Raw genomic sequence first — 25,743 nt, 5'->3', positions numbered from 1 at the left:
ACACATGGAAGAAAGGGAGGGAGGGAGGGAGGGAGGAAGAAAGGAAGGGAGGGAGGGAGAGAGTGAAGGAAGGAGAAAGGGAGAGAGGAAGGAAGAAGGGAGAGAGTAAGGGAGGGAGGGAGGGAGTGAAGGAAGGAGAAAGGGAGAGAGAAAGGAAGATGGGAGAGAGGAAGGAAGATGGGAAAGAAGGAAGGAAGAGAGGAAGAAAGGAAGAAAGGACACAGACCTGACCCTGACCTTGGGAAGTACAGCTGGAGGTGGACATTGACACAGATATGTCAACTGGGCCTGGAGACCACCAGGAAAGGTCACCAGACCACAGATGGAAAGGACGGAGAGACTGAAAAATACGACAGGAAACTGATACCAAGTTTCACCCACAAAGTCTCTAGTTCACGTTCACGTGGGGATGCCTGAAGCCTGGGGTGGTGAGGGTTCCAGCTCACACCACCGGAGGGCTGACCAGGTGAGAGCCTGCTCTCACGGGAAGATGGGATTTCAGGAACCACATAGCTGGGAGGAGAGAGGCAGGCAGCCCCAGGCAGGCGGGCGTGGAGGAAGGTGGAGGAAGGCAGGCAGCCTCCCTGTGGAAGCCCTTGGGCCAGCCGCGGCCTTGCAGCCCATTTCACAGATGAACACAGGGAGACTCCGGTGTGCCCTGCTGTGTTCTCTGTCAGGCGACCACACATGAGGACCGCAGCGCCCTTGCTGTCACCCATGTCTAAAAGTTTTGTCCAGCTGGGGTTCTGTGGCCCAGATTTGCTGAGTAGTCCCATGTTGCCACATCTGCTTGATCCTGATTATTTTTTAAAGAAATAAAATGTGGATGGAGTTGGAACCTTCTTCAGTCCTGTTCCTCTCTTCTCCCTCCAGGTAACTATGATTCTGAAAGGTGGCAGGTTCCCTTCCTGTCCTTGTTTAGTCACTCAACAAATATTTTGGAGCACCTACTATGTGCCAGACAGTGTTCTAGGCACCGGGCAGAGTGTGATGAAGACAATGGACAAAGTCTCTTGCCCTCATGCAGCCTTTTCTCATATATGTAGAGCAAATATATATGTGTCTTCATAAATATTATACGTGGTCTTTAGATTTTACATAAATGGGACAGATTCTGCTGCAACTTGCTTTTGTCCATCAATTTTACGATTTCAGGATTTATCATGCTGACACATGAGAACTCTTATTCGTCTTAACTCCATAATAGCCCATTGGGCAAACACACCACAGTTTATTCATTCTTCTGTTATAAAACATTTAGGTTATTCCCATTTTTTTGCAGTTTCAGGCAGTGCTATGTTGCGCGACTTCGTGCGGGTCTCCTATGCCCAAATGCGGGGCTTTCCCTGGGGACGAGTGTGGATGGGGAAGCACTGGCCTGGAGGCAGCCAGCGCGTTCAGCTTTACTAGACGCTGCCATGTGGTTCTGCAGAGGGTTCCGATGGACACGCCTTGATCAGGTGTCCAGCTGCCCTGTAGTAAAGGTGGGCCCTGAGGGATGGGGCCAAGCATAAGTCAGTTTTGATGGGTGGGACAGCCCAGGGAGAAGGGGAGGTGTGGAGCCTGGGTGGGCTGGGGAGGAGGCACAGAGCTGGGAGAGACAGCGGTTCCTGCTGGAAAGCAGTCAGGCGCTGGCCTGGATCCCAAACTTCCCAGTGCAGTGGTGAGAGCCTCGTCTGGAGGTGGCTCTGCCCCTGCTACTGTGCGCCCCTGGGCAAGGCCTCTCTGGCCTCCATCTCCTCACTCTCCATCCAGCTTGGGCCAGGAGGTCTCCAAGGTCCCTACGGACTTGATATGCTCAGATTTTCTTGGCAAGTGGCTATGGCTTCTTGCCCCTGGCCGGCGAGCAGAGGCACCAGCTTGGCTGGGATGGCAGAGCTTGCAGCTGGCAAGTGGCAGTCGGGTGTTTGTCAGCAGCCTGGGCTGCTGGGGTCCTGGCAGGAGGCTGGGCAGGGGCTTGCCAAGGGGAACCTGGGAGAGCCAAGGAGGCCATGGGGACACCCAGCCTTCTTCATCTGTGTCCCCCTCCCCATATGGTCCTATGCCTGGAGACTGAGGAGTAGAGGGCCCCAGTCTCTGCCCTGAGATACGGAGTGGGCTTGTTCCCTGAGGGCTTTGTGCACTTTAATTTGACTATATCTACTCTCAGTATGGACCCATGGATTCTTATTTTATTCAATGAGAGAGACTGGGGGAAGGGCACAGGGTGAGGAGGCATGCCCCTCCCTGGGGGAGAGGTTTGAAACATGCATCTGCGGGAGTGTTAGCCATGTGGCCCAGGGGCTGGGCACAGGGATGGCTGGTGGGCTTGGTGTGACTTTGGGTCTGTAGCAGCGTGGCCTGGAATGCACAGGGCGGGCCGTGGTGATGGTGGACATTGATCTGTGCCAGTGCGTGCATTCTGTGACTGTGTGGACACATGTGTGCACACATGGACACGAACCCACCTAAACAGAGGCTGCAGAAGAGGCTCTGGCTCGTGAAACACTGCCCCTTTATTCTCAGTGGCTGCTGCGAAGTCATTGCTTTGCAAGAAAAGGGAACTGTCCAGGAGTGGGAGGGGCCGCAGGAAATGGGGGCCTCTCCACCTGAGGAAGGCTCTGGATACAGACCAGGATTGCAGTCCCACTGACTGGCTGTGTGACCTTGGTTAGGCTATTTCACAGTCTGAGCCTCAGTTTCCTCATCTGTGAGATGGGGATGTTAGCACTGGCTAATGTGTGAGGATTTGAGACTGGGCCTCGCATGGTACCAGGCATGCAGTGGATGCTCAGTGGCCTCTCAGGTCGCTCTGGCCGTCTCTGGCTGCAGCAGGCACCAAGAGAGCAGTTGAGGCAGAGATTATGCCACTGCCAGGAGTTTGTGTCATCCCAGAAGAGGGCCTGACTTGTGAGCCAGTTCCTTTACCCACTCCCCTGAGCAGACATGCTGACAACAGGGCTGTGAAACAAAGGGACCCCACGGGTACTTGGTATCTCATCCTGGGGGCAGCGACACCAGTGGGCACTCACCCCAGGATGGGCGCCGTGCCCCATCCTGCCCAAGGGCCCACAAACCCCCTCGACTCCACAGTCCTGTCCCTTCATTACATGACTGGCTGAAAGGTGGCCGCTAGAGCCAGATGGCCCAAGTTCAAACTCCAGCTCTGCCCCTGACTATCTTCATGATCCTGGAGAAGCTACTTAACCTCTCTGTGCCTCAATTTCCTCATTTATAAATTGGAGATGTGGTGATTACACTGGCCTCAGATGAGTGAATCCATGTAAAATTTGCAGAATAGCATTTCCCATGCATTGGACACTCCATAAATGTTCATTAGTATTATGGAGCTCTGCACACCCCCTTCCCCCGCACTCCTCTCTGGTCTGAATCTCTTGCAGTTGGAAGAATATCAAACCCTCCTTAGACTGCATTAGCATCTCAAGTACCTTGTGGCTCACTCACACTCCTGCTGACTGAGCCATGGTCACCTAATCCTTCCTTCACCAGCAAAATGAAGCTTGCAAGATATGCCCTGAGGTGCCAGGCAGGACCATCACATGGATCCTCTTAGAGGAGCATCACTCAGAAATAGGACTTAACCTAACAGTTTCTCCCTGTTTGAGAGCAATTAACTCCCTTCTCCTGCCTTCCTCTCCGCTCCTGGAGCCAGGTGGCTCATCCTTCCCTTCCCTCTCCTCCCAGTCCGGCCTTTTCCTCTGTCCATCTGTCTCCCCAGATGGGGGGAGAAATGTCGCAATTGGCCCACTTTCTAAGTAGAAAGAAACCATATGGAGGGTTTAGTTGGGAGCTGAGAGCCAGCCCGGCCAGCGGTGCAGCCAGCAGCTGCCTCCCTTGGCTCCCTCTGTGACCCCAGACTGACAGGGACCCCAGTCCTGCCCAAGCACCCTTGCTCCTTCCCCCTCCCCATGAGCTCGTAGTAACCATGCTCTTCTCTAGCACTTGGGACTTCTTGGTGTCTTAGGAGAGCCCTAAGGAGCTGTGTGTGTGTATGTGTGTGTGCACATGTGCGTGTGTGTGCATGCATGTGTGTGTTGTGTCCTGTGGGCCCAGGCCAGCAGGGTGCCTGGCACAGAGCAGCCACTCCTTCCAGAGCGTACCCTGTTCTCTCCAGAATGCCTACTGCCTGGCCACTTGCATCCTCTAAGGACTCAGCCCAGTGTCACTGCCTTTGGGTAGCCTTCCCTGGCAGCCATCTCCCTACCCATGGGTAGGGACCCCTGCGTGGGTGGAGCTGGGTGCTGGCACTGCCCTGTGGGGCTGGTGGTAGTCATGTCCCCTGCACTCTGAGCCCCTGGCAGCTCCACCCAGAATTTTCTGATGTATTGGGGCAAGTCTGTGTAGAAGGCTCAGGTGACCCCAGCCTAGACCTCCAGGTCATTTGGAAGCCCGGGGTGCCCAGCCAAGGTGTTTGGTTTGAGGCATTGTGTGGGACCCAGAGGAGGGCAGCCGCCATTAGATACCGGGACTGGTTTCAAAATTAATCCTTCATGCTTTTCCACTGACTGCCACCATGGGCTTCTGGGGTCTTATTCTCTGGGGGTCTCCAGTTCCTGGACTCCAGTAGGGCAGGTAACTGTGTGGCTTTGGGTAAGCCACTTCTCTGAGCTTCAGTTTCCTCATCTGTCAAAGGCAGTGGCTGACACAAGCATGGCCCACAGATGCTCTGTACCACGAGGTCGGGTGAGATTTAAACACATGAATGACATCTGTCCCCTGCCAGCACTTGAGAGGCACATCTGGGGCTGGGGACTGGCTGGGACAAAGTGCTCCCAGGGTCTCTGATGGCCACCCAGTCTGGTCGTGAATCCTGGCAACATCAAGTATTAACCCTCTTCTGATGGTTCCAGCCAGTGGCCATGCGCGCTGCTCTTACCAAGGGCCTGGTGATGGGCATGGGACCGAGGGACAGGAGCCCTGAGAAGCACATGGATATGGGTGTAGCAGGGACTGACGCCTCAGGGTGGGCTCTATTTCCAGCTTTAACCCTCCAAGAAACATTATGAGGGGGTTACAATAAAAATAACATTTACTAAACACTAGGTACCAGATGTTGTCTTTATATGCATTACCTCACTTATTTTATAACGATTCTATGAAATAGGTAATGCCATTATTTCCACTTTATAGGTGATGTATGTGCATCACAGAGAGGTCCAGTAAGTGACCTAAGGTCACATAGCAGTAAGTGGCAGAGCTGAGATTTGAACCCAGGCAGTCTAGCTCCTAAGCATGATGCTGTGCTGCTTCTAGCTGCTGTATGGGGAAACTGAGGCTCAGAGTACTTAAGTGACATGTCCGGGGTCACCAGCTGGTAAGTGGAGCCAAGATTGGTACTGAAGCTGTTCTGACTGCACAGCCCATATCCAGAGACTGGGATCCCAGGGCTGGGAGTCAGGCTGGGGAGCCTAGGCAGCACCCAGCCCCCATCTCCTGGAATGTGTGTTGGGAGAGTGGTGGGGAGATTCAGGTTCCCCTGCCCACCCCAACTAACTGGTACCCCTCCTGCAGGGGGCGTGTGCATCGCCCAGTCGGTGAAGATACCACGGGAGCCCAAGGCAGGCGAGTTTGACAAGATCATCCGCCGCCTCCTGGAGACTTCGAACGCCAGGGCAGTCATCATCTTCGCCAATGAGGATGACATCAGGTGAGGGCAGGTGGCAACACGGTGGGCACCGGGAACCATGCAGGTGTGGGCAGAGCCACGGGTCCTGTCCTGCTGGAGACCTTCCCAGAGCCTGACCCCACCCTGGGATCTGGAGAGGTGGGTGTGGGTGAGTGTGTATATGGGCAGGGAGACCCACAGGCTGGCACGCAGGCTTCTGCTATGGGGCACCCCTTCCCTCCTCCCTCCATTTCCTGCATCCGTTCCACCTGCTAGGGATGGCTACCTGGGTGCTTTAACAGAGGGCTGAGGCCGTGAGCTTGGGGCCAGACCACTTAGGTTCTAATGCTGTTCTCTCACCTACTCGCTGTGTGACCTCAGGTTAATTTCTTAACCTCTCTGGCCCTCTGCTGCTAAAACACAAATGAGTTAATGATACCTGCCTGATAGCATTTGAGAATTCAATGCAGGAATGTGCATAAAAGGCTTAGAGTAAGGTCTGACATGAAATAGGTGCCCAGTAAATGTGGGCCACTTCTCAGCCCCTCCCTCCTTTCTGTGGTGAGCTCAGAGTACAGAGAAGAGCTCTGGGCTGTGTTTGTTTCTAGTCTTGGCTTAGGCTCAGAGAGTCCAGGCTGAGGGAAGACACAGCCCTGTCCTCAGGGAGCCCCAGGATGAGGGGAGATACAGCCCTGCCTAGAATCTGGTAGGGCCCTCTAGTCCCTGCTGGTCACTTCTCCTTCAGAAAGGAGGGTGAGAGCAGATGTGGCCCCTGCCAGATCTCCTCAGATATCTGGTCTGGGCTGGCAGAGCCTGCTGTGCCCTCAGACTCCCCCTCACTGGACCAGCCAAGGCTGCTCTGTGTGCCAGTCCTTTCCAGGTGGCTTCTCCTATTCCTCACCAGTGCTCCCAAGCCGTTTCTCACTTTCTAACCTGGACTCCAGAGTTGCTGCACAACAGATACCCTCCCAGGCCATTTGTGGGTCCCTGGAGGGATGGAGGAGGGTTTCTGGAAGAACATCACGGCCTCAAAAGCCAAAAGGACCAGCTGCAATGGTGGTGTCTCAGGCAGCGAAAGACCAGGGAGGGGAGGCCCTCAAGCCCCATCCTGACACCCTCAGAGCTGCACAGAGGTGGCACCCAGTCCCTTGAGGCATGCAGGTCCCCTGAGTTCTGGCTCTGAACGTTTATGATGGCCACCGCTCAGCCAGCTCCTGGGGAAGCTTCTGAGCCACCAGGCCGTGCTCCCCAACTCCTGCCCCTTACTCCCATCCCAAAGCCTGGCAAGACTTGGCTCCCACACCCCACCCAGCTATGCGGCTCACTCCAGGCCCGCTGTTTTTGAGGACACCTTCGCTCAGATGGACCCACATTCTGGGAGGGGGACTGAAAGCACTGGGCCTTTTGTCCCAGCGAAGAGGCCCCTAAGGGAGGGCTGGAAGGGAGCTAGACTGACTTCCGGAGCAGGCTGTGGGAAGTGGGGTAGGAGGCGGGGGCCATTTCTGGAAATCCACATGCATTTTCAGAAGCAAACAGAAGTAAAAATAAATCCAGGTGACTCTGCAGGGCTGGATGGTTGGGAGCTCTGGCCATCTCGGGCTGGCCGGATGCAGACGGGTATTAATAGGGTGTGGGTGTGGGTTCTGAGAGCAGCCTTACATGCCATTAGTGGTAACCTAGGCTGTGGGGGGGCTACACCAGTGAGTGGGGCTGGAAAGCCTCAGGAGTTGGGAGATGATGGAGGAGGATGGGGTAGGATGAGATGGACAAGGCCAGCTCAGGTGAAAGCTCTGGGGCCTGGAAACATTTGTTTCTTCCTGGAAGCCCAGGCCCTCCAGCCCCAGCTGGCTGCCTCCTGCACAGGCCCAGCAGCCACCCCCAGGCCCTGGAGTCTGTGCCCTGGTCCTCACCGACGGAAGGGCCTGGACAGTTTGTAGTATCACAGCCTCTCACTTGCTGTGTGGCTGTGAGCAAGTTCCTTGCCTGCTCCCTACCTCAGTCTCTCTTCGTGGGAGCTGGGTTAGGGGAATTCTGCTCATTCCTCCTTGTTTTTCCCTTCCGAGATGTCTTTGAAGGGCCACTTAATTTATGCCTCCATGAAGTCCCAGCTGAGCGCTTGCTGTGGGCTCCTCGGCCCTGGGCTGGGCTCTCAGGTCCCTGGTTTGATTTATATTACCATCACAGGCAGACTGGGCTGTGTGTGAGCACTGGGCGGCTGGCTCCACACCCATCTCCCTCCATCACCCACTCCCACTCAAGGTGTGGGGCGCAGCTCTCTGAAGGACCTGGAATTTTGGCACAGAGGGCGGTGAATGAAGAGGGAGCTGCGGGCAGAAGGCAGCATGTGCAGCGGGGTGAGGGCGGCCGTTGTGTGATGGTGGATGCGTGTGAGAATGGGCAAGGAATGTGGGGATGGATGAGACAGGAAGGCGTGCGTCTCAGGGGACCGGGGCTGGGCAGAGGTGGTTCTGGGGCCTGAGTCAGATGTGGGACGGGTGTGGATCTGGGGGGACAGGTGTGGTCATTGCAGGGACAGATGTGGGCCTGGAGAATCACACTGGGCCTGCAGTGGGCATGGGCCCAGGGACAGGCAGGTTGGATGAGGCAGTAGCCAGGGGTCTATGGGCAGATAGGGGCAGGGGGTAGGGGGAATCCACGGGTTGGGGGTGAAAGCATGGGTGCTGGGACAGTTGTGGACCCTGGGCTTCTAGGGGTCAGGGACGTGGGCCCAAAGCAAGTATGACCAGGAGTGGGGGCAGTTGCGTGGACAACACGGCTGGGCTGGGCTGGCGTGTGTTCCTACAGGCGTGTGCTGGAGGCAGCACGAAGGGCCAACCAGACAGGCCATTTCTTCTGGATGGGCTCTGACAGCTGGGGCTCCAAGATTGCACCTGTACTGCACCTGGAGGAGGTGGCTGAGGGCGCTGTCACGATCCTCCCCAAGAGGATGTCTGTACGAGGTAAGGCCGGGCAGGTGCAGGTGGTCGGCACCTGGACTGCTCCTCCTGCCGTCCCTCCTCGGCTTCCTTCTCCTCCTGCTCCTCCCCTTTCCATATCCCTCCTTTCCTCTTCTTTGGCCCACAGCCTCTTTTTTTTTTTTTTTTTTTTTTTTGAGACGGAATCTCGCTCTGTCGCCCAGGCTGGAGTCCAGTGGCGCGATCTCAGCTCACTGCAAGCTCTGCCTCCCGGGTTCACACCATTCTCTTGCCTCAGCCTCCTGAGTAGCTGGGACTACAGGCGCCCACCACCATGCCTGGCTAATTTTTTGCATTTTTAGTAGAGACGGGGTTTCACTATGTTAGCCAGGATGGTCTTGATCTCCTGACCTCGTGATCCGCCTGCCTTGGCCTCCCAAAGTGCTGGGATTATAGGCGTGAGCCACCGCGCCCGGCAGCCCACAGCCTCTTATGTTCTGAGGTTCTGGACTGGGAGGTCTTTTAGGCCACACGCAACACAGCAGAATTTGAATCCAGATTCAAGACCTTCCCTCCTTTCTTCTCAGACAATTTTGGGGTGGAAGGTGTGTGTAGAGTCCACTGCTGGAAGAGGCTGGGAGCCACCCTGCCAGGGCTACAGGACAGGCCTTTCCTGCAGAGACTGCCTGGGGTTGGCGGGCCCTGGGATGGTGCTGAGGTTGGGCCTGCCTCGCCCTGAATCCCCTCCTCTCAGGGCAGAACCCACAGTCACCTGGGGAGGAACGAAATTCTCTGGCCAGAACTTCACAGAGAGTGAGGTGTGATGTTCCCGTTAATGGCCTGATGGGCAGGGACCTGGCAGTCTTCACCATGAGGAGAAGGCTCCCTGGGCCCTCTCCTTCCCTGCCCTCCCTCCCTTCAATAGAATCCAGCATTAATGGAGCTGGGAGGGACCGCAGACATCTGCCTCTCAAAGGCACTTCCCAAGACACGGAGGCCTGATGAAGGGAGGGACTTGCTCAAAGTCACACAGCAGTGTCCTCTCTTCATCCTGAGGCAGAGGGAGCTCCCTGGCCCACGACTCCTTCTAGCCCTGGCCCATACCTGTCCATAGGCCCATGGCTACCCTGTCATCCAAACCTGACCCACTGGGCCTACGCCTGCCTACAGGCCCAGTGTGATCCCCCAGGCCCATGCCTGTCCCTGCAAAGACCACATCTGTCCCCCCACATCCATACCTGCCCCATGTCTGACTCAGGCTCCAGAACCACCTCTGCCCAGCCCCGGCCCTCTCAGACTCATGCCTTTCTGGCTCATCCATCCCCCCATCCCTTACCCCATCACACATCCAACACCCCCCCCCCCACCCACCCACCACACACACAGCGAGAATTTCCACACCACCGCCAGCCATAATAAACACAACATAACAATAACTGCCATGGTGCTCACCAATGCCAGGACCCTTACGGACATCTCCTTTAGCCTCCCCAACAACCCTGTGATGCATTCTTCCCCACATTTAGTAGATGGAGACGCAGGGCTCAGAGAGCTTGAGACACACACAGTGCAGCGAGTGGCAGAGTTGGGACCGGAATCCAGGACTTGCCTGACAAGTACCTTTTCTCTCAGGAACATTAGAGAAGCTTTTAGAACAATGGTCCTCATCTGGGGATGATTTTGCCCCCCAAGGGGACATTTGGCAATTTCTGGAGCCATTTTTGGTTGTCACAATTGGGGGATGCTGCTGCTGGCATCCAGTGGGTAGAGGTTGGGGTGCTGCTCAGCATCCTACGGTGCATAGGACGCCCCCCCACAGTAATGATCCCACCCAGAGTGTCCACAGTGCCGAGGCCGAGAAATCCTACTGCAGGCCAAACCTCCTGCTCGATGCCAGTGCGTCCCCTGCCACGTCGCCAGTCATTTTGCTTCCACTTGGACGCTTCCATGGGCAGGAAGCTCCACGTGGGCCCCACTGAGCTTTCACGCCTCTGGCCCATACAGAGCAGCTCAGTCCACAGTGCCGGGAACAGTCAGTATGGCAGGAGGGGTGTCTGGGAGGAGGAGAGGTTGTTCACCGCCAGCCTGCCCACCCTAGGACGTGGTTTCCCAGGCTGAGAGCAGAACTGTGAGCCATGCAGAGCACGTGGAGGAGGGAGGTGGCCTCTGTCAGTGACGGGGACGCCCTGGATGTGAAGGGAGAAGGTCCAGGTCCTGGTCTTGCTGTGTGACCGGGGTAGTCCCCTCCCTTCTTGTCTGACCTGGTTTCCTCTTCAGGTGCTCCCAGGGTTGGGCAGCCCCACCAGCCTCTGTGCTGTAATCTCAGGACTCCCAGGCGGCCCCTTCTCAAAGCCCGCTGTTAGCATTGCAGCGGTTAAAGGCCACGGAAACATCCTCATCGGTGTGCTTCACTTCCATAAAGGCAGCAGTTGTAGATTACACACGCTCCCCCTGGGACCTAATACAGCTCTTTTCATTTTGAATGAAATGAAATGCTCCACATTTTGTTTTCTCCTGGATCAGAGGATGCGCTCCTCCCGGTCTCTCTCCCTCCGCCTGGACCATCTCTTATCCTGAGGGAGGCGAGAAGGGCTGGGGCTTGTGGGAAGGAGGCCAGTGAGGCCCTGACGTCCCGGTTCCCTGCCAGGCTTCGACCGCTACTTCTCCAGCCGCACGCTGGACAACAACCGGCGCAACATCTGGTTTGCCGAGTTCTGGGAGGACAACTTCCACTGCAAGCTGAGCCGCCACGCCCTCAAGAAGGGCAGCCACGTCAAGAAGTGCACCAGTGAGCACGCGGGCCGGGCAGGGCCGGGTGGGCTCTAGGAGGAGCCGGGGAGGGCCGAGCCTGGGCGCCTGAGGCCGAGAGTCTCCCTTTGTCTGTCGGCGGTGGCAGGACGTGGAGTTGGGCCTGCACCTGGAGTGGAGTTGGGAGGCCTGGGCGGGGCCTGGAGGGGCGGGGCCACAGCCGATTTGGGGTGTGGCCCTGAGATCCTTGGGAGTGGCAAGGCCTCTGGCCAGCCCACAGCACGGCACTGACCCCTCCAGTCTTAATGCACACCAGGCTGGGCAATTTCCAGAAACCACCTCTAACCTCCAGGGTTCCCTCAGTCACTCAGCAAGCACCAGTTTGGCTCCTAGGCCGTGCCTTGCCCGGTTCTAAGCTTGGCAGATATAGAGCAGTGAAGAGAGTCCAGAGGCACTTGGAGTTTTTATTCTAATGGGGAGAGAGACAATCAACAAGATGAGTGAATGATACAATATGTCAGAACAGAAATGTGCAGAAGAAACAAAACAGACAATAAAAAGAATGGAAAGTGTGAGGGGAATTGAAACTGCAACTGTGAAGTGGCCAGGGACGGCCTGCTTGCGCAGGTGACATCTGAGCCCGCACATGAGAGGGATAAGCCGCGCAGGGGAGGGGCAGTGATCGGTCCATTTTACAGATGGGAGAACGGAGGCTCAGAGGAGGTGAGTAGAGGCACTTGAATTCCCATAGATAGAGGGTGGTAGAGCATGACTTGCTCCCGGGTCTGAGCCCTAGACTCCCCGCCCCCTAGGGAGCCATCATGGCGTGTCCACTTCAGATACATCCAGACAGGGGTCTTTGCGCGCCCTGGGTCTGGGTCACTCTGCGGCAGGACCCAGCCTCAATAACATTGGGGTGCTCTGGTGCCTCTCAGCCTGAGTGGTGCCTAATCGAAGATGATGAGTTATCTCCTGTATTCTCCCAGACTTGATCGTGCAGTTCGGTCAAAGGGCGGGGGACCGGCCGCATGGAGTCAGCTCCTCCAGGGCCAGGGGAGAAGGGAGTGTGATGAGGGTGGGTGGGGAGCATGCTGCCCTCTGGTGGCCAGAGCCCACAGGGACGTGCAGCCACTGGACCACTGGGGACCCAGAGAAGCTCACAGCCAAACCCACCTGATCTGCAGAATGAGTGCAGGTATGTGAGTGTGCCCAGTGAGTGAGCGTGTGTGTATACACCTGTGACACGTGACTTCGCATGTGTATGAGAGCTGGTGTTCCTGAGAGAGAAGGGGTGTGTGTGCCTGTATGTGGGGCTTATGTATTCCTGGGTAAGCTAAACATAAACATTGCTATTTACTATGTATCTACTATGTTCAGGCACTTTACGGACATCATCTTTAAAATGTGAAAGACATTTCACTCTCACAGCAACTCTAGGAACTCTTAAGATTCCTGCACTCTAGACGAGGATATGGAGAGTCAGAGAGACCAAGTGACTTGCCCGAGGCTGCTCAGCAAATGCGTGAATCAGGCAGTAATCACAATAGAGGTGTGAGAAGCGCAAAGATGCCTGGGTGTGGAGGCTGAGCCCTCCTGTGTGGGGTGGCCGCGCATCCTGTCTCCCGTGTTCTGGTGTAATTATTGAGAGCATCCCCTTTGGTTCTTGGAAGTGCCCATGTGGGATGGAAAATTGTATGGGCACCCTGATTTACATCAGCAGACCTAGATCGGGGGTGAGGATGGGGATGGATGGGTGAGGATGGGGTGGGAAGACTGGAAGTGGTGGCAAGATGGACAGCTGGGGCCTCCTGGACCCAGTGTCTAGGCCGTCGAGGGGTCTGGGCTGTCAAGGAGAAGGGCTTTCTGGAATCTCCTCTTTGTCTGGGAGGGACAGGAGGGGAGAAGGCTTTGGTCAGTTCCTATAGGCTCTGTCCAGACTTCTAGTCCTTGGGGCAGGATTCATGAACCTCTCCAGCAGTCCTAAGGGAGGCGTTTGGTCTGATTGTTAGCTCAGGTGGGGAAGGAGGACTGGAGCAGGGTTCAGAAGAGCACAGAGCTCGGCTGGGTGTGGCGGCTCACGCCTGTAATCCCAGCACTTTGGGGGGCTGAGGCGGGTGGATCATCTGAGGTCAGGAGTTCAAGACCAGCCTGGTCAACATGGCGAAACCCCATCTCTACTAAAAATACAAAAATTAGCCAGGTGTGGTGGTGGGCACCTGTAATCCCAGCTACTCAGGAGGCTGAGGTACGAGAATCGCTTGAGCCTGGGAGGTGGAGGTTGCAGTGAGCCAAGATTGTGCCACTGTACTCCAGCCTGGGCGACAGAGTAAGATTCTGTCTCAAAAAAAATAAAATAAAATAAAAAAATAAAAAAAGAGCACAGAGCTTTGCCGTGAGCCTGAGGCAAGCTCTGCAACCTTTCTGGGCCTTTGCTTTCTCATCTGAGCAACGGGATTGATGAGCTGGCCCAGAGGGTGTCTCCAGAAGGAAGTGAAGCATTAATGGAGGCACTTCCTGATCTGTAAGTGGTGGCTGTAAAGCCTGGAGGTGAGTTAGAGTCACCAGGGAGCTTTTAACACATACCAGGGCGCTACCCCCAGACCAACTAGATCAGAACCTCAGTGGTGGGGCCTAGGCTGTGGATTTTTACAAAGCTCCCTAGGTGATTTTAATGTGTATTTAGTGCTGGAGCAGTGGTTTTCAAGCTTTGTTCACATTGAATCACCTGGGGATCTTTTAAAAATTCAGTTACCCTAGACATTCTGGTTTAATTTGCACTGGATGCAACCTGAGCATCAGGATTTTTTGAAGTGCCCCAGGTGGTTGTACTATGCAGCAAAGTTTGGGACCCTCTGGCTTGGAGGGAGGGGTGGGTGATGGAGGGAGGACGGCGTGTGCCCTAAGCAGGTGAGGAGGCATGAGCAAAGGGGCAGAGGCTCTAGTGGACGTGGTACATCTCACCTGACCCGAATCCTTCCTGCTGCATTGGGAGCTCCAGCAGGGTCAGAGTCCCTGTGTGGCCCCAGGCCAGGCGCAGTGAGCCTCTCAGTCTATCTCTGTGTGAGGTGAGGGGCGGGTGAGGGGGCTGCTGGGAATGTCTGTGGGACCTGACACCCTGGGGGAGAGGCAGGCAGCTCTGGTTTCCCCATGGTCCTGCTCCTGAGCTGAGCCTGTCCCACGGAAGAAGGCCTTAGGCCAGGAGGACTGGAGTGACACCCACAGAGAGCTGGGAGCAGGGGCAGGGGAAGGACCCACTCCTGGATCTGTGTCTGACTCTGCCTCCTCCCTGCTGTGTGACCTTGGACAAGTTATCTAACTTCTCTGAGTCTCAGCTGCTGTCAGTAGAACAGGGAAGGCAACAGCCACCTCAGTGAGCTGTGAGGTTTGGAGATAAAGCGTGTGAGGAGGCTGGCTGAGAAGGTGCTGATAAAATGATTGTTATTGCTGATATAGAGAGGAAGTGGGAGAGCTGGGATTTAGACAGGCAATTGGGTAATCTAATAGTCCAAGTCTGTTGGTACCAATTCTGTCTGTCTGCTGTAGGATCCCGGAGGAAAGAATGTGCCATCCTGAAAGTGGGTAGTATAGATGGTCACAGATGCAACTCCCATTTTACGGAAGAGGAAACTGAGGCAACTTGTGACTATCACAGAGCTAGAGAGCTGTCAGAGCTGATTTGCAGCCTGGCTGTCAAAGACCCCTGCCCTTCCTGTCCTTCCCTCCCATTCCTCCGGGGCCCCTCTCTCTTGCCCTCAGCCAGCCCAGGCATGCTCTGTGAGACCTATTCTCCACCTGCCCCCACTCTGTCTCCAGAGTTTACTTTCCCCTCAGCTCTTCAGGATCAGCTCACTCTGCTCTCCTGGGTGCTCACATTCCATAGTTGGCCTCTGTCTGTTTCAGTCCCACAGGCCTGCCCTGCTCAAGGTCTCACGGAGAGCAGGTGCCACTCCTGTGTCCTTTGCTTTGCCAAATCCATTCCTTCCCACCCCAGGTGATGGATGGGCCTCGTGACCGCCCAAGAGGGTGGGAAGGACCCTCTCATCCTGGGATCTTACACTTGGAAAGATTTGATTCATCCTTCAAGGCTGTCTGAAGTGGAGTTCCCCCAAAATGAGGATTTGATAGCAAGTAGCTGATTTGGGAGGGGATTCCAGGAAAGAGGAGAGAAAGCAGAGATAAAGAGGGTGAGATCAAGCTGGTTGCCACTGTGAACAATTGGAGCTTAATCCTCCTGGGACAGAGGAACAGGCCTCTTAGTCATCCCACAGAGAGCGAGAGGGAGCCGGGGTATGTGTGTGCCAGCCCCCATCAGTCATTGGTGGAGGGATGCTCCTGAAGGCCATTAATTCCTTGGCACCTCCAACCTGCCAAATGGCTGGGCAGAGAGGGCTCCTGTACCCAAGAAAGCCTCAGAAGGGTGGCACATGCTGGCAGCTGGAGGCTGAACTGGTGTGTGCTGAAGGGGTCAGGGTTGGGGGTATGGTAGAGCACTCATTCTTTCTCAAACATACGGCTATTAGAGTCCTGCAGACCTGGGTGTGAATCCTGGTGCTGCCAATTCCTAGCCATGTGGCCTTGGGCACATTACCTCACCTCTGGGGGCCTCAATTTCCTCATCTGTGCAATGGGAATTATATTATCCCCTCCCATTCTCCCAAGAGCTCCATCCCCAGTAGAGTGCTACCTCCCTCACGGCTTCCAGGGAAGTGATGGGAGCTGATCTGCAGGAAGCACTTGCAGATGGCCCATGGATCCCCCCAACCCCATCGAGCTGGGGTCACTGAGAGGGGCATCTCTGCAGCTGTCAAGCCTACGGGAAGATAGCGCCTACCTCCTCCTTTCCTCCCATGCCCTCCCGGGGAGCCCAAAGAACAGGGTTTGGGAATTAAAGTCGTAAACAAGGCAGCTGTGGCATCCGTCTTTTTGACAGCGCTGCCAGCCAGGTGACGCTGAGCGGAGGAAGGCCCGGTTTATGAGGAGAGAGGAAAAATTTACTGCCTGCTGCACACAGGGGCTGGGAGCTCAGAGAGGGAGGGCAGCTGCATGGTGGTTGGGGGTGTGTGGGGAGATGCCAGTCGCCCAGCCTGTGCTACCAGCAGTAATAACGATAATAGTGAAAACATAATCACAGCTAATATTTATGTAGCATTTATTAATTGTCGAGCTCTGTTCCAGTATTTTGCATTTAATTTTTGGAGCAACCCACGTTACAGATGAGGCATCTGAGGCACAGAGAGGTTAAGGACTTGCCCAGGGTCACACAGAGTTGGAGTTTGAATCCTTCCATTTGGCTCCAGAGACGTTTTGCTTAGAGCAGATGATATCCCAGCCCCAGGCCCCTCCTGGCTTCTCCAGCCCGCCTGGTCTTCCCACCTCTGCATCCCAAAGAGAACCTGAGGAAGCCTCCCTCCTTGGGCAAATAAGAAAGGCCAACATTTGGGAGCACCCTTTATGTGCCAGGCCATGCCCCCATTAGAGGAACTCACAGTTGTTCAAACCATTGGCCCTTCACTCAGTGCTGCTTCCCACTCATCAACTGGGAAACCAACAGCGTCGACGAAGAGTCTGACTGTGTGCCCAGTCAGCCCTGTGTTGGGCTCAGTGAGGGGGACAGACTTGCCCTGGGGAGCCGTCCTGTGAGTGGCCTTGCAGATAAGGTATAGTGGATGGTGGCGTGGCCTGGCAGTCAGAGCCGTGGGCTCCAGAAAAGGCCTAACTGTGAGACTGGAGAAGGCAGAGCCTGGAGGCCTCTTGGAGGAAACTGGGAGTGCTGGGAGGACAGGAATGCTGCACTTTTATGTCAGAAGTTCTCACTGAGAAGGTGTGTGCTAGTCTGTTTGCATTGCTATAAAGGAATACCTGAGGCTGGGTAATTCATAAAGAAAAGAGGCTTATTTGGCTCACGCTTCTGCAGATTGTGCGAGAAGCGTGGCACCCGCATCTGCTTTTGGTGAGGGCTTCAGGAGGCTTCCCATCATGGTGGGAGGGAGACAGGGGAAAGAGAGCAGGAGGAGCCAGGCTCTTTTTAACAATCAAATCTGTTGAGAGGGAGTCAGGAGTCGCCTCCCTCTGGGTAAGCTGCTCCAGCTCCTCGGCCTCGGTTTCCTTATCACTGAGATGGGGATCCCTTTTGGCCCAACCACTAAGCCCTCAAAACACCTGGGTGCATCATTCCCTGGGACTGGCAGGAGTTGGTGTTGGGCCAAGGCTGAGTTGTTGGGGACAGAGCTAGAGATGGAGGAGACTCAGCCAAGTGGGTTACAAATTCCCAGACTGGAAAGCATAATAGAGTGAGAACTCACTCATTACCATGAGGAGGGCGTCCAGCCACTCATGAGGAATCTGCCCCCATGACTCAAACACATCTCACCAGGCCCCACCTTCAACACTGGGGATCACATTTCAGCATGAGATTTGGAGGGGACAAACATCCGAACTATTTCAGGGCGATCCTAGAGCGAACACCTGAAGGCTGTGAGAGAGAGAGCCATATGGAGACCTAGGAAAGGGCATGCCAGGCACAGCACACAGCAAGTGCAAAGGCCCTGCGGTGGGCTCCTGCCTGGCAAGCCTGGGGAGCAACGAGGAGGCCAGTGTGGCTGAAGCAGAGAGAGCAATAGGCAGGAGATAGGGTCATGGGGGAGCGACGGGCAGGTGGTACAGATCATGTGGGCCTTGCGGGCAGTTTGTAAGGATTTAATCTTTTATGCAGAATGGGACAAGCCATTGCAGGGTTTGAAAGAGGATTGACGTGACCTGATTTATGTCCTAATGAGATCACTGGGCTTCTACCTGCTCACTTCTCTCTGGGAGTGAGGGCAGAGTGGGAGACCAGTTAGGAGGCTGGTGCTGTAATCCAGGTGGGAATGATGGGCCTGGGGCGCGTGGTGGTCATGGAAGTGGTAAGAAGGGGTCGGATTCTTTGTAAACTTTGCAGTGTGGCCATGGTGTTTATGGAAGGATTTAAGGAGAGAGAAAGATGACAGAAAGTCAAGGATGGCTTCAGCGTTCTCTGCTGAAACAAGGAGATGGATGAAATTGCCATGCACTAAGATGGAGTGGGCGGGAGGAGGAGCAGGCTGGGAAGGAAGGCAGGGCTTTGGTGGAGGCCATGTGGAGAGTGGGATGCCTCCTGGGACCCACGTGGCCTTGTGGAGTAGGCGCTGGAGTCAGGGAGAGGCTAGAGTGGCCATGTGACTGGGGAGCTGGCAGAGTACAGATGGGGCTGGCTGGGAGCACCAAGGAGTGTGTGTGGCTAGAGAGGAGGTCCCAGTGAGCCCTGGATGCTGGAGTGTTGGGGGCCGAGAGAAGGGGGCCAGCATGGAAGCTGAGAAGGGGCAGCCTGGAAGGTAGCAGGGCCCAGAGCGTGGTGTCCCGGCAGCGATAAAGAGAGCACTAGAGCAAGGAGTGACTGGCTCCATCACATGCTGTCCAGGGGCCAAGTGAGACTGGCTGGACTGGGCCATTGGACTTAGCTACCTGGGGGGCGACTGTGACCTCCACAAGAGCAGTCTCCTTAGAGAGGTGGGCGCAAAAGCCAGACTGGAGTTGGTCAGGAGACAGAGGAGAGAAACTGATGACAGTGAGCAGAGGCACCGCTTTCGAGGAGCTGCATTGTAAGCAGGAAGAGGAGAGGCGGGTCAAGAGAGGGGATTTGTTTGTTTGCTTAAATGGGAGAAATGACCTCTTCTACCTTAAAGAGAAAGACATAGTGTGTTAGTTGTTCTCACACTGCTATAAAGAACTACCTTAGACTGGGTAATTTATGAAGACGAGGTTTAATTGACTCACAGTTCTGCAGGCTATACAGGAAGTGTGACTGGGAGGCCTCAGGAAACTTAGAATCATGGTGGAAGGCGAAGAGGAAGCACTCACGGCTTACCATGGTAGAACAGGAGAGAGAGGGCGAGAGGGGAAGTGCCGCACTTTCAAACCATCAGATCTCTTGAGAACTCACTATCATGAAAACAGCATGGGGGAAATCCGCCCTCATGATCCAATCACCTCCCACCAAGTCCCTCCCATGACATGTGGGGATTACACTTCAAGGTGAGATTTTGGGGTCGGGACACAGAGCCAAACCAAGTCTCCTAGTAAGGCAGAAAGCTAAATGCTGCTTGAAGGGAGGCTGGCTGACTAATGGGGGAGAGGGATGTCTGCGTTGGGAGTTGTTAGCAGGGGCCGGGCAGCTCATCCACACTTGCCTGAGACTCAGTCCCCAGAGTCCCCCCACGCCCAGCCCCAGCCCCTCCTGAGTGGAAGAGCTGAGCCCCAGCTTCTCAGCCAAGGTGTGCTGGCCTCAGAACCAGGGAGGAGCTGACAGCTGGTCCTTCTTGGGCACTGGGCTGTGCAGGCACCAGGTATGACTCTCCTTGCCTAGTCCCAGGTGCGAACTTTACTTCACAGATGAGGGGTCTGGAGCTCAGAGATGCTAAGTGACTTGCCAGGCCCAGCAAGGGGCTGAGTCGGGGTTTCCAGCTGGCCCCACCAGACCCTGGGGCTCGTATCCTGTTTCTCAAAGCGAGGTCTGTGGACATCTGAGGACACATTCTTGAGCCCAGATTCGCAGGGACTCAGGAGTGCCGTGAGGATTCTTAAAGTCTGCATTCTCGTGTTGCTGGCCATCCCGAAGTGAGCTCTCCCAGTCTCAGAGACGTGGCTTCTCTGCTGCTGTGGGCATTTGCAGTTGGGCTTCACTGTCATAGCCAAGCTTTCAGCTTCTCTCCTCAGTGTTTTCTTGCTGGGGTCATATTCTTGAGGGTCTGCAAGAATTGTTTCCTTCAAAAGGAGCCTGTGGCTGGCTCAAGGTTGAAGAGCCCCAGGCGATGCTACCAGAGCTCTTGGAGCTTGTAAAAGAACACTTGAGAGGGAGTCAGGAGTCGCCTCCCTCTGGGTAAGCTGCTCCAGCTCCTCGGCCTCGGTTTCCTTATCACTGAGATGGGGATCCCTTTTGGCCCAACCACTAAGCCCTCAAAACACCTGGGTGCATCATTCCTTGGGACTGGCAGGAGTTGGTGTTGGGCCAAGGCTGAGTTTGGGGGACAGAGCTAGGGATGGAGGAGACTCAGCCAAGTGGGTTACAAATTCCCAGACTGGAAAGCAGGCGACTTGATGAGGATGGAAATTCGAGTGGAGGGGACCGGCAAAACCGCAGTATAGGGCTGAAGAGCAAGCATGTGACTCTGGGCCAGGGAGATCCTGGCTGGTGACGTCTGGGAGTTTGGGGGCTTGTGGGGTGGTGAGCCTGGATTCGGGAACAGGACTTGAGGGACCCTCAGAAGGAACTGAATGTCTCAGGAAGCACAGAGTGGCAGCTTTCTCCACCCCATCCATATGTTGGGCTAGGCCGAGCTGACCTGGGTTTGTCTATGCGGTGGGCATCCCTTGCCCATCGCATGTTGGTGGGGAAGGGGTGGGGAGAGTCAGCACTAGAGCCAGCACCAGCCAGGCTGCAGACAGGATGGAGGGGAGGCCTCTAGGGGTGGAGCGTCATCCAGCAGGCACGTGTCAGGGAGGAAAGGAGAGCTGAGGCTGAGAGAGGACTTTTGTGCACAAGACATGGTGTGGCATCTCCCTCAGTCCTCCCAGCGGCCCCTCAGTGTAAGTCTTACTATCTAGAATTCACACTTGGGAGACGGAGGCGCTAGGACACTCCTATACTTGGCCTAGAGTGTATAGCTGGGCCATGGCCCCGCCGAGAGTCAGGGCCATATGTGTTTGTTTGGTCCATTACACCAGGCAGCCCTCTCTGGAGGGGTTCTGAGACCCCCTTATTTTACTGCCTACTCCCTGGAAGTTTGCTTAAGAGACAAAAATGGGTGCAGAGTATAGCTGTGGCTCATGCTCACCCAGAGCCTTGGTGTGCCTGGCACCTCACCTTCCCATAGTTCTGGGAGACAGGCTGTGTAAATGCGGGTTGATATCTGTGTAGGTGTGTGGTGTAGACATGGATCGATGCTTGACTGCACATGGGAATGAGTACATGTTTCACAGCTATCACTGCTTCAGCCGTACCCCTCAGCACTCACCATCCCTGTGTGCACTAATGGGGCTCATGCCTCTGGGAGCAGCCTTCAGCCTAGGACCGGCGGAGCTGGAGCATTTATCCCCACGAATGGGACGACGCTGAGGTGTAGTTTACAGGGTCTTCTGGAGGTCCCCAGCAGGACGGAGCCCCACATGTTGGCATTAGTTGACTTTCCTCCCCCACCTCACCTCCTTGTCCCCTCCTCATGCTTCCTGGCATCACCCCCAATAAAACCCTTGCTCTCAAGTCCTCAGCATCTGCTTGTGGGACTTCTCAGCCTAAGCCAGTGGGTGAATCTGAATACCCATGTGTTTGTGTTAGAGTCGTGTTAAATGTGTAGCTGTAGCTATATTGGAAGCATTTATATGTACACCTGTGTTAGAGCATGCATGTGTGTGTAGATGTGTGTAAATGCATGAAGGTTCGTGTGTTTGCTACTCTATGCATGCAGATGTGAATATCTGTGAGTGTCTGTGTGGTGGACTTTGTCTACCCTGGCGTGAGGGAGCTGCTTCAGCAATGTGTGTGCACGCACGTGTGTACCGGTGCTAGAACTGGAGGACTGTGGCTCGGCGGGTGAGTTGTGGAGAGGTGAGGGGGGAGATGAGGAGAACTCTGATTATTTCAACCTTGAAAACTCATTTCAATTACAATTTACAACCTGCAGACAAAGGCTGCAGTCGCCGTAGTAACCACGCTTCCGGGTTTTGACGGAGAAAATCCTCCCTGGATGGTTCCCCAGATGACTGTTACCCGTGGCGGAGCCAAACGCATCTCTGCCTCACTGTGCCCCGGGACACAATTAGGACATCTTCAAACTGTTGCTGCTGTCACTGCTGCCATGTGTCTGGAATTTGTCTCCTCCAACAGCTCTCAGAAATGCATGTCTTGCTTCCTCCCAGAACTGCGGTGCCCCTGCCTGGTCCTAGGGTTCCTGCCCACCCATGAGAGGGGATTTTCCCACCCCTTTCCCTCCACTGCCACCTTCCTCCTCTAGACCTGCAGACAGGGAGTCCTTAATCCCTGGTTAGGCCTGACCAGACAATGGGGGCAGGGCCTGGGTCCCAGGACAGGGGGAAGGAGGCAGGTCAGCAGCTAAACGGAGGAGGGGCAGTTCAGGGTACTGAAGACTCTTTTGGACAACCAAAGAGATCTGGGTTCAAGTCCCAGCTCCACCACTTCCCAGCTAGCTCCATCTACAGGTATGTGTCAAACACCTACTCGGTGCCAGGATTCCTGTGAGGCTCTGGGATGTCACCCACCCACCTGCAAACCTTGCTCCCCACCCTGTGAGGGGGCCAGTGAAGCCTGTCTCCCAGAGCTGTGGGAAGGCAAGGTGCCAGGCACACAATGGCTCTGGGTGAGCATGAGCCACGGCTGCAGAGTCACCTGCTGAGGAGCCGGGTTGGGTGAGGCACAGGCACAACTGCAGCTGCTCATTTAGGCCAGAGCGTCCTGTCTTGTTTAGTGAGGGTTTGTGGTTCCTGCAGTATCCCCCATCCCTCCCCTACATGCTCCGACCCCTGCAGAGGAGTCACCTAGTTTCCTATGGGGCACAAGGGAAGGGCCTGAGGCATCTGAGGCCAGAGTTGAGGAGTGTGTGGTGTGTGCGTGTGTTTCTGTGTGTGTTTGTGTGTGTATCTGTGTGGTGTGTGTGTGTATCTGTGTGTGTTTATTTCAGTGTATGTCTGTGTGTGTGTCTATCTGTGTGTGTCTGTGTATATATGTGTATGTATGTATATCTGTGTGTGTGTGTGTGTGTGTGTGTGTGTGTGTGTGGTGGGCATCTTCACAGCCTGGTCACTTCACTGCACCCCAGTCTTCCCATACGTTACTGGGGCTAGACTTGAGACAAAGTCCAGGAGGCCGCAGCAAGTTGAGAAGTTGCTAGAAGTCCACACTGCTGTGACAGCACTGGGATGGATGCTCTGTAGGGGCAGCACCCCAGGCCTAGCACTCTGGAGCCCTTCCCCCAGAGCTGCCCTGGGTGGAGGCAGGTTTCCCTGGCGAGGGGGCTCCTGCGGGATGTCCACACTAGCATCCATACTGATGGCTTCGTGACCCTAGAGAGAGCCCGTGGCCCCGAGCCCGAGTGGCCTAGGAGTGGATGCTTCAGCGGGACCCTCTGAGGAGAGGCTGAGGCTAGCCTCGTGGGGGAGGTGTGTTTCCCCAGAGATCCAGCTGGCCTCCAGTGGCTGGGCGCGTCCTTGGCCTGGGAGAGAGCTGCCTTCTCTCTGCAGTGGCCGTAGCCTCCCACTCCATCCCTGGTTAATAATTTAGTCTCTCATCCATATGAGATGAGGCTGTGATGGGAGCAGTGGGGGAGTCAAGTAGTGTTTTATGCTTCCTCAGGCTGGAGAGAGCAGGGCCTAGGGGCCTGTGGGGAGCAAGTGTGGGTCCAGGGAGGGTCTTCCCAGGCGACTCTGTCCCAGCCTTCTCTGTGTCCTTTGGGGATGGGATCGTCCATTCTATTTCTCCCTAAGCCCTCACGACCTTGTGATCAGAGGCCTCGGGCAAGGCAGGATGGTGAAGCTGTCTTTCGTGTTCATCCTGTCTGTCTGTGCCTTGGCCTGGAAAAAGTGTTGCTGGTTAGCAAAGCTGGCAGACGTGAGCCAAGTCAAGTGCAGCCTGGGATGGAGCAGGGGTGGGGTCTGGAAGCTGGGAGTGCCCGTCCTGTCAACCCTGGCTGTGTGACCTGGGCTTCCCCACCAGCCTCAGTTTTCTTGTCTTTAAAATGGCTGTGGGGGCAGATGACCCCCGTGGTCCTGGTGTCCCTAGCATTGTGGTTCCATGGTTTCTACTGTCCACTCAGCAATATGTGAGTACCTACCCTGAGCAAGGCTGAAAATGGGATGTGGTTCTGGCTGGCAGGGTTAATGAGTGACCAGGCCAGCTATCCCCCATCCCCACATCCTTGTGTGGCCGGGATTAGACGGTGTGAAGGGATTAGAAGCAGACCTCAGGGAGAGGCAGTGAGATCCCCTGTACCTTGGGTCTGCCTCCAGGGTGTCCAAGGCAGGGGGCTGGACACAGTAACCTCTGGGAAATCACTGCCTCCTGTGGACCCAGCTTAACCCTGGCCTATGGGGGCAGGACGCAGGTGCAGCCGCACACCCTGCTGGCCTCTGGGGAATTGCCTCTGTGCAGTGTGGCATGTGCCCTCTAGCTGAGAGGCACAGGCTAGGAGTAGAGCGATAGGAGGAGTAATTTCCTCGCCTGGCCTCGAGGAAGAAGGCCACGCTGTATGCAGGGGCTGTGGTCTTGGGACGGGAAGCCAGGCTTCCCTAGCTCTGCCCATCCTCCCCCTTCCTCCTCCCAGCCATCTTCCTGCCCCCATGTCCTCACTTCAGATCCCTGGTCCCCTCCCCACGTTCCTGCCCTCCCGCATCCCTGTGTGGCAGAGTGTGGTGCTCAGGCTTGGAGTTGGAGTACCTGGGTTCACATCGGCTCTTCATGGTCCTGGAATGTTGATGAGCTTTTCTGTGCTCAGGGCTTCAGTTTCTTTTTGAGATGGAGTCTCAGTCTGTCTCTCAGGCTGGAGTGCAATGGTGCAATCCCAGCTCACTGCAACCTCTGCCTCCCGGGTTCATGTGATCCTCGTGCCTCAGCCTCCTGAGTAGCAGGGATTACAGCTACCTCCCATCAGGCCTCTCCAGATGTTCCCAGATAATTTTGGTATTTTGAGTAGAGATGAGGTTTCACTGTGTTGGCCGGGCTGGTCTGGAACTTCTGACCTCAAGTGATCCACCTGCCTCAGTCTCCCAAAGTGCTGGGATTACAGGCGTGCCATGCCCAGCTAGTTTCTTCATTCTACAATGGAGTTGATTATACCATAGCATTGTTGTGAGAAATCAATGAGTGAATATACATCAAGAGTTCTGTACAATGCCTGACACATAGCAGGTACTGGTGGAAGTTACTTAATGTTACTGTTGTTATTGAATGTGTTATCTAATATCAGGATTACCCAGGGTCCAGGCCAGGAACCACCTCCCCCTCCACAAAGTTGTCCCACCTGCTCCAGCCCAGGGACCTCCATAGCCCTCTTGGAAGCACCTGTTCTGCCCACTTAGCACATAGGGTACCATGGACGAGCCACCTGCTGGCTGCCAAGTGTTTTCAGTACCTTATCTCATGGAAGCCTCACGGCAGCTCTGTAAGGTGGGATCATGATCCCCTTTTTGCTGACGTGGACAACCAAGGAGACCGCACAGGGCCCCAGAGCAGAGGTCAGTGGACACGGAGGGGAGGGGAGGAGGATGGGAGGTCAGACCCCAGGTCGCGGTGCCTTGGGGAGCCATTGCGGTTAGCAGTGAGGAGTCTATGGGGATGGGTTTCTCAGTTTGCAGAGTTCACTTATCCTTGCCACTGGGGGACAGGAGAGTTGTCCCTGAGGTAGAAGAGGGATGGATGGGGATGATGGTGACTTCTGGTATCTAGGGTGACTG

The 25,743-nt window shown here is 55.4% G+C and overlaps 1 protein-coding gene across 7 annotated transcripts in view; it reads left to right on the top strand.

The window, feature by feature from the left end:
• The window catches only part of GRM4 (glutamate receptor, metabotropic 4), a 171,075-nt gene that overhangs the window by 126,126 nt on the left and 19,206 nt on the right, over nucleotides 1–25,743 (top strand). For 6 of the 7 annotated variants that reach the window (XM_011986497.1, XM_011986502.1, XM_011986496.1 and 3 more), the window contains 3 exons: nucleotides 5,512–5,647; nucleotides 8,411–8,565; nucleotides 11,168–11,308. In XM_011986497.1, coding sequence (XP_011841887.1) covers nucleotides 5,512–5,647; nucleotides 8,411–8,565; nucleotides 11,168–11,308 — 432 coding nt within the window. The remainder of the gene's footprint in view (nucleotides 1–5,511; nucleotides 5,648–8,410; nucleotides 8,566–11,167; nucleotides 11,309–25,743) is intronic. The other variant, XM_011986498.1, reaches the window with a different exon arrangement.

Source organism: Mandrillus leucophaeus, unplaced genomic scaffold (genome assembly GCF_000951045.1).
Source record: "Mandrillus leucophaeus isolate KB7577 unplaced genomic scaffold, Mleu.le_1.0 Scaffold3, whole genome shotgun sequence".
In the NCBI taxonomy this organism is placed as follows: domain Eukaryota; kingdom Metazoa; phylum Chordata; class Mammalia; order Primates; family Cercopithecidae; genus Mandrillus; species Mandrillus leucophaeus.
Note: the sequence above shows the minus strand (reverse complement) of the source record. Positions and strands in the feature narration are given on the sequence as shown.